Genomic DNA, 8,616 nt, shown 5'->3' with positions numbered 1-8,616 from the left:
ATTTTAATGTGGTAGTAAGTAGAACATGCTTTGGCATGAATTTGGCCAGATCACACCGGGGAAGGTAAAATACTCCCACAGAAAATCACCGTCGGTATCTGTGGTCGGCAATCGGCAGGCATCCTTTTCATCACCAATCCCAGTCCTTTCCTTTATGTATCTCTATCTTTTCTCTTTTCTTCCAGTCAATCCCTATATTATCGTCGTCAATCCTTTCCTTATCTCTTTCCCACGCATTTGCAGCGGCCCTACTAGGCAAATTTTCATGGGAGCCGGGCGGTGGAGATCGCGTATGATAGGCCCTTGGATAGGCCTAACGTTCTAACATAAAATAAAAACATAAAAATAGTTCTAGTTGCTTTTATGTCATTGCAGAAGCCAGAATTTAACATTTAATTTTTATTTTATAATGATTTAAGACTAGAGTTCATCATGTTTATAAAATTAAATTAAAATTAAAATTTATCCAACACGAGTATCCGATTTTAATATATCTGACGTTGACAGATTCTGTTTCACCCGGTTTTCTGTCAACCTTCAAATTGTTAACTTGTCACCGAGACTTCAGACTTGTCAGATTTTATTTTTGTATTTTCTATCGATTGAGAATCCCGTTCAATGTACTTCAAAAACATAATATGTTAAAATTCTAAACATGAGGCGTGAATTTATATTTCTTTTGCTTGCTATAATCAGTGTATCGACCATGTGGTCGTTACTGTCAAATGTTTTCCATATGGTATTTATTGATAAAATGTTGTTGGACACAGTTATAGGGGCAGTTGGAGCAGGGAATTTCTCTTATTGGCAATTGGGGCACGGTGGCCCCTTGCTGGTAGAGCTTACATCTCTTAGTGGGGACGCTGATTTGTATGTAGCTGATAATTTGAGGTAAATTTTCGATAAATACTCTCCTATTGGGATGATAGTTGTTATACAACTTTGTATCGTTTACTATATGTAGTATGCACTGTATATGATGAGAGAACAATAATTACACCATAGAGTCACTATGGACAGGCCTTAATTTGGCATTAGTTTCACTGATACTTATTCAAAAAGTGACCTGATACCATTACACATTATTAAGTAGATTAAAAGCCTAAAGTTCTCTAGTCTTTTAAAGTGAAACTTTTATTACATCGTCTCAAACTTTTTAGTCTGTGTAGCGCATGTCGCGTGACGGTCGGCTGCCGAGTAGGTATAAAGCAGTGTTCGGAAAGTTTCACTTTTACCGTGGTTTCATAAAACCACACATTTTTTCATTTGAGTTTTTTAACAACAATATGGTTAAATTTTTAGTTCAAATGTTGATCTAAATTAATAAAAAAAAATATCTTGTTTGAGATACAGAATGATTGTTAAACTTAGTCTTATAGACAGTCAAGTAAAACTTTCACATTAATAATACTATATAATACTAGCGGTCCGCCCCGGCTTCGCCCGTGGTACATATTTACGTTTTCTTTACATAAAAACCATCCTCGTACTTCAAGGAATATAATAAAAAAAGAATTATCGAAATCGGTTCAGCCGTTCTCGAGTTATGCGCTTACCAACACATTTTGCGATTCATTTTTATATATAAGAAGAAGATGTACTCCTACATATATGAACATAAATATTTTATAGTACATTGCAAGACAGAAATACAATGTACATTTGAAATACATGAAGGTCAAATAAGATTTATTGTATTTGGCACATTTGCTTGAATTAGTCTACAAATAACTTATGTATAAATATAGACATATAAAATCTCTATGACCTGCCTCAACCTTATAATAAGGAAGAGAATATAATATACATAATATGTATTAGATAAATCACTACATTAAATTAGTGATGCTGTCGTTGTATATCTGTCCGGGCTATGTATGCTTAAATCTTTAAATAAACACAACAGATTTTATGCATTTCTTTTATAGATAGAGTGAGACTTTAGCAAATAATTTATTAGGTTTTAGACAAAGCAGGCAAATCTGTGGACAATAAGATAGTTATAAATATAATGAAAACAATTAAAAATATACACTGAGGCATTCCTTCAATTAATTTACATGCAAAAGTCAAAAATTTGTGTCTGCATGTAAATGGGCCTTAAATGAATGTTCAAAAATTTTTTGCAATGAAATTTAAAAAAAAATCAGTTCAATATTTTTTGAAATAAATCATTACAAACATACCTCTTTACAATATTATAATATGTTCTCACCCACTCTAATGTGAATCTAATTAATTTCAGACCCAGTTATGAGGTGGACAGGCACAATTTCAGCTCGATCACATGCGGAAATGACATTGTTAGTATACCAGCTGACTTTCCTCGGCCCATTGGTAGGTGCGATTGTGGAAAATGATTATGCAAATTATGTTGTGTTATACATAAATTTTGAAGGTATTATTTGTTGAAAAATTTAATAGAAAAGTTTATTATTTGACAAGCACAACCTTTTATTTGACTGCCTCCTTGGTACAGTGGTTGACGAGTGAGCGTAGCACCTAGGTCCTGGGTTCGATTCCCGGTGGAGACGAAAAAAAAAAAATGTCTTGGTCTGGCAGGACACAGAAGGCTGATCACCTACTTGTCCCTATCCGATCAGTGAAACAGATGTATAATGCATCTGCCCCTTACCCCACTCGGGGACGTGGGACTTCACTTCACTTTACAAGCATATATTTAAAAGTTTTGCTACCTTTAATTTATTTTAAAATAGTTTTCAAACCGCATAGTCAAAGTTAATTCACATTAGAATGAGATATTTCTCTGCAGTAATAATTATGTATACTGTCTTACTTCCAAACTGTCTCTAGACACAAGTGTTATATACAGGGTTACTTGTAAAACACCAGCAACCTCGCAGGATGAGATAGCTAACATCATAAGTAACAATATTTGTTCTACGACTTTTGATAATTTGTTAGATTTATTTTCATACAAAAATAAATATTCATTAAATTTTCCGTTTGAATATTATAAACTCTACGCGCCTCCCAAAAATTACGAAAACAAGAAGCGAACGAGAGGGGGAAGGGGGCGTCGCGTCGTCTTTTCGATAATGAATAGAACATAGACTTACAAATGTTAGGAGAGTACAATAAAAGCTTAAAAAATCATTTAAAAATAATTTATTGCGTTATGCCAATAGTCATAGAACAAATGTTGTTACTTATGAACAAATGTTGTTACGATATCTTGTCCTGCGGGTTGCTGGTGTTTTACAAGTAACCCTGTATATGATAGCTCCAGAGAGAAACAATTAATCAAAATCTCAAGACTCTGATAAGTATGAGTTAAAAAAAATGTTTTTCCTTTTTTTTACCCCAGGCATAGGAGTGTTCGGGGCGTGGTCGCATGCGATATCAGCGTATAGCATACACGTATTCCTAGACAGGTCAGATATGAACGAGCAGTTGATGGTCTTTGATGAGGGCGCTAGGTTCGATACAGCAGGTAAGAATATTTTTTTTGTGCTTTTTTTATTGAATGTGATGGATGGGTACATGAGATATTAGTCATAATTTTTTAGAGAAAATAAATTACAAGCTTCAATGATTTTTTGCTTTTTTATTGTTGTGAATTTATGAGGCATAGAGAGAAATGTTGTTTCATTCAAGGATAGGTTAAATGAAGGTTTAATGTTGAAGAGAGTTCTTTTTCATTACTATCCATACATATATAATATTTTATTCTTATTATATTAAAATAAGTGACATGTTTTTTTTGTGCATTGCTAAATTTTTATTTGTCCAATAAATGATCTAAATTAATCAAAATCGGGTTACTTACCAGTTTGCCATCTAAACATGAGTACATATTATATAAAATGATATAAATTTCAGAACCAAAGGAACAAAAACCGATAAAAAAGGAGCGAATGGAAGACAGGCCGAGATTTATGAAGCTGCTGAACTTCTTAGACATGATATTTGATACATTTGTATTGTAATTCCTTCACTACAAAAAAAAAACTTAAAATCAATTAAGTATTAAAAAAAATTAAAATACTTCTAAATCATATAGGACAAGTGCAATAGTGTTGGTAACATTTTTTTGTATTGTCTATATTTTGTTTTTTATGAATATTTCGTTTTTAGTGTACATGTGTGTGTGTGTGTGTGTGTGTGTACATACATGAAGGTATTTGTTTGAGTGTATTTTTTAGATTTGTACATAACATGTAATATTTAAGAATAAAGTAAAAAAAAATAATCATAAATTTTGTAAAAATTATGATAAATTTTTTTCCGCGTGTTATTTGTCAGTGTTTTTTAGATTTGTACATAAAAATATAACTTTTAATTTGTATTTGTAATAAATGAAAAAAATTAACCCATATCTTGTATGAACCAATTTCAACTGAAATAATTACTTAAAATTTTTTAGACATTATGCATGCATAAAAATATGAAAAACATGAGCCAAAACTTAGATCCTTTACATTAGTTATTGTGTTAAATTGCAACATAAAATAATAATTTTTATTTATTAAATTAATCTAGATAAGATGTAGAAAATATTAAATTCTTAAAATCGTAAGTATTAATAATTTTGATATGGAAATGAAATCCAATCGATCAAAATCTTCCTAATATAACTATTATAGGCAAAGAAATGCCATTAAATTGGTAGGTATTTAGTTATAAGTAAAAATATAGTTATTAAATAGATAGTACATATAGTAAAAAAAAATATATTTTATCTAACTAAGTACATGCTAAAATATGCATTGAACAAAATCTGTAAAATTAATGTTGTGCATATTTAAACCTTATTTAAGTTAGTAGCTATATTTAAGAATTTGTTAAACCCAAGTGAAAAAGTTTTCAGGACAGTATGTATATTTTTTGTCAGCCTGTAACTATCCATGAAAAAATTGCATTTGAAGAAGTGCCTTTAAACTATTTTTTTAATTTAATTTTTACTTTGATAGGCAAAATTTGAGAATCTCAAATAGAAGTGGTTTGTGTACAAGTGCCTTTATAATCTTAAAAAAAAAGTACACTAAAAATTCAAAACCGCGAACCGTTCGTTTCGTAACGTCGGATAAAAATAACATGCTATGACTTGTGCAAAATATGCTTTGGACAAAAAAAAAATACATAAGTATATTCATGGACGTATAAAAAAAGGTGTGCGTTACCCAGGCAAAATGTTTTGCTTTAGAGAGATGAGACTTAAACAAATAATTAGTGTATCATGAGGAGCAATTTGTTTACTAATAGCAAAATTTGTTTGAATTGTAGTTTTTAAGTTAATTAAGAAAAACAAATTTTGCTGGAGTAACGTTTGAAACGTTACCCAGGCAAAATCGTCTTTCAAAAATTAGTTTCAGCACGGAACCAAATACATGAATAGATAGCTTTTGTTGCGTAGTAAATGTTTATAAATAGCAAAATTTGTGTGTGGTATAGTTCTTTAGTTATTTAAGATTTTGCTGCGGTAACGTTTTGGGATTTCCCAGATCTCGAAAACGGCTCAACGCAGAAGTTTGAAAAAAATACCAATAAAAGACCTCAATTTGTTTAAATTTGTTTAATCATTAGTTTTTGATTTGGTTGACGTAAACCAATGTAATTAAATGGTTTCAAAAATCAGAAGAAACGGGTTTGCAAGTAAACCAATACACTTATAACCAAATAAACAGCTGTAAAAAATACCCGTGGTTCGACGCTTGTTTACATCAGAAATATTAGATTTCATACTTTACACATTAAGAAGATAAAAACAAATTTGATTTATTTTAGACTGGTCGTACTTTAGCGATCAAATACGCAGTTCCCATAACATTAAGAAACATGGCATACTTTAAACAAATTAAAATGATTCCTGAAAATTCCTTCCTGTTAATTGCAGCTTTGAATTACGGCTCTAATGAAAGTTATCTCAAAAACAAGATTATGTCAGCAATTCTCTAATGAGCCGACCAAATTGAAAAGGTCACATAAAAGCGACCGCACCATACATAAGCGCAACCATCTGAAATGAACAGGATAATATAGATGTTTTGTTAGTACAGTTGAATACAAAAGTTTTCTGGTCAGGTTAGTTAAAATAATAAAATGGTTAAGATTCATTATTTTTATTTAAAAAATCAGTCTCATACAAATTATATGTATTGCTTTGCCTTAGCATCAACATTTTTGAGTTTTGTTACGTGTTACTTAGAGTGAATATTTTAACATTACATGTGACTGCCACAGGTGGATAACCCGTGAACCAATCATTGTCAAAGCGTCGTAACCTTCTTTTAACTTAATGTTGAAATATCCACTCTAAGTAACACGACATAAAGCTCATATTTCAATACCACTGTGTGACTTGAGTTGGAATTGAGTCGGCGTTGTGTGTGTAATGTGCAAAGCACATTTAATGTTTTTTTTTACAAAATATGTATTATCGGCTTGCCTATATTTCTTGCCCTTATGAGGGACGGTTTCGAGCATATTCTATAAAAAATGTATATAATCACAAAACTTTTAAATGAGAAAACAACAATATAATAAAAATCTTCCAACAATTATATAAAAAATAAACAACTTTTACACTTATGTACCTATTTAAAAATATAGGAAACAGTACAGTTTTTATCATTAATAACTACTAATATCACTCATAATCACAGATTCGTACCTAATTCAATAAAATTTGTGTGGTCATTGGGACCGTATAAAATTATGTGTTTTATGCTTCCAGTCTCTAACGTTTTAATTACCTACACTAATGAATATATAATCAAATGTGGCATTATGGAGTTTTTGCATTTCTGTAGTTTACAGTACAGATCATCGTAACATTCATATTGTTGAGTTTTCGTTCTGTAACAGTATGCTCTGTAATGTCCAATCAATGTGGAACTTGATGGTGGGTCAAAATCAATTACTGCCAAAATCATATACTGTTGGCCATTTAACTCTATATTAATGGGTATATCATTCAGGTTAACAGACATGTCATGTAGTTCGAAGAAAAGTAATGGTTTTAATAAATTTATTATTATAAGATACAGATGTAATTTGCTTTTTTATTTTACCCAAGTATTACCTAAGTTAACCACAATATTGTTTAATTCCTAATTTCACAACGGACATAACTTATTGATAAACTAGTGGTCCGCCCCGGCTTCGCCCGTGGTACATATTTCGCAATAGAAGGTAGCCTATGTCCTTTCTCGGGTAAAATATCTCCATACCAAATTTCATGCAAATTGGTTCAGTAGTTTAGGCGTGATTGAGTAACAGACAGACAGACACAGTTACTTTCGCATTTATAATAAGTATTAGTATGATTGTTTCATTGGTTCGGTCGGAGCTAGCGTACCCATAGATAGAGCGTACTCAACTACTCACAGCTAAAGAGTAAGTAAGACAAGGCATATAGCTGTTGCGTTGCATTGCACACAGCGATGCGCGCTGCTCTGACTAGCATCAAGAACGTTAAAACGTTTTTAGCGTGGCTTTGCGTTGTGGTATCAAAATAAAACATTTGGTTTAACAGAAACAACAAATTAAGTACTAAAAATATAGCTACATGTATATATGTTTGTATTGTTTTAAATCACACTATAAATTATACACTATGATATTACACTTTTATTAACTAGTAAAAATTGTGTAATATGGTACTGCACTTAAAAAATATTAAAAAATCGGCTTCACGAATAACGTTTTTCTGCTTAACTGTACAAAACATCGGTTACCAAGCTGCTAATTTGCGAAGATTACCCGTACGTACGGTGCAGTCGCTTTTACGTGACCTTTTCAATTTGGTCGGCTTATTAGAGAATTGCTGACATATTCTTGTTTTTGAGATAACTTTCATTAGAGCCGTAATTCAAGGCTGAAATTAACAGGAAAGAATTTTCATGAATCATTTTAATTTGTTTAAAGTATGCCATGTTTCTTAATGTTATGGGAACTGCGTATTCGATCGCTAAAGTACGACCAGTCTAAAATAAATCAAATTTGTTTTTATCTTCTTAACGTGTAAAGTATGAAATCTAAAATGTCTGCTGTAAACAAGCGTCGAACCACGGGTATTTTTTACAGCTGTTTATTTGGTTATAAGTGTATTGGTTTACATGTAAACCCGCTTCTTCTGATTTTTGAAACCATTTAATTACATTGGTTTACGTCAACCAAATCAAAAACTAATGATTAAACAAATTTAAACAAATTAAGGTCTTTTATTGGTATTTTTTTCAAACTTCTGCGTTGAGCCGTTTTCGAGATCTGGGAAATCCCAAAACGTTACCGCAGCAAAATCTTAAATAACTAAAGAACTATACCACACACAAATTTTGCTATTTATAAACATTTACTACTCAACAAAAGCTATCTATTCATGTATTTGGTTCCGTGCTGAAACTAATTTTTGAAAGACGATTTTGCCTGGGTAACGTTTCAAACGTTACTCCAGCAAAATTTGTTTTTCTTAAATAACTTAAAAACTACAATTCAAACAAATTTTGCTATTAGTAAACAAATTGCTCCTCATGATACACTAATTATTTGTTTAAGTCTCATCTCTCTAAAGCAAAACATTTTGCCTGGGTAACGCACACTAAAAAAAGACGGACACCGTATTACGAACAAACAACGTGAAGCCACCATAGT

General features: G+C 31.4%; 1 protein-coding gene across 1 annotated transcript; it reads left to right on the top strand.

Moving 5' to 3' along the window:
* Positions 1–572: 572 nt before the first annotated feature.
* On the top strand, positions 573–5,095 carry LOC149896107 (UPF0669 protein C6orf120 homolog). The gene is made up of 4 exons (XM_090118039.1): positions 573–891; positions 2,246–2,337; positions 3,329–3,454; positions 3,844–5,095. Exons 1-4 carry the CDS (start codon positions 656–658, stop codon positions 3,948–3,950), a joined length of 561 nt encoding a protein of 186 aa, XP_089974165.1. The 5' UTR covers positions 573–655; the 3' UTR covers positions 3,951–5,095.
* The last annotated feature ends 3,521 nt before the right edge of the window (positions 5,096–8,616 follow it).

This window comes from Colias eurytheme, chromosome 29, assembly GCF_061535395.1.
Source record: "Colias eurytheme isolate Ceu_HAF_F1 chromosome 29, ilColEury1 Martin Lab GWU primary, whole genome shotgun sequence".
In the NCBI taxonomy this organism is placed as follows: Eukaryota; Metazoa; Arthropoda; class Insecta; order Lepidoptera; family Pieridae; genus Colias; species Colias eurytheme.
Note: the sequence above shows the minus strand (reverse complement) of the source record. Positions and strands in the feature narration are given on the sequence as shown.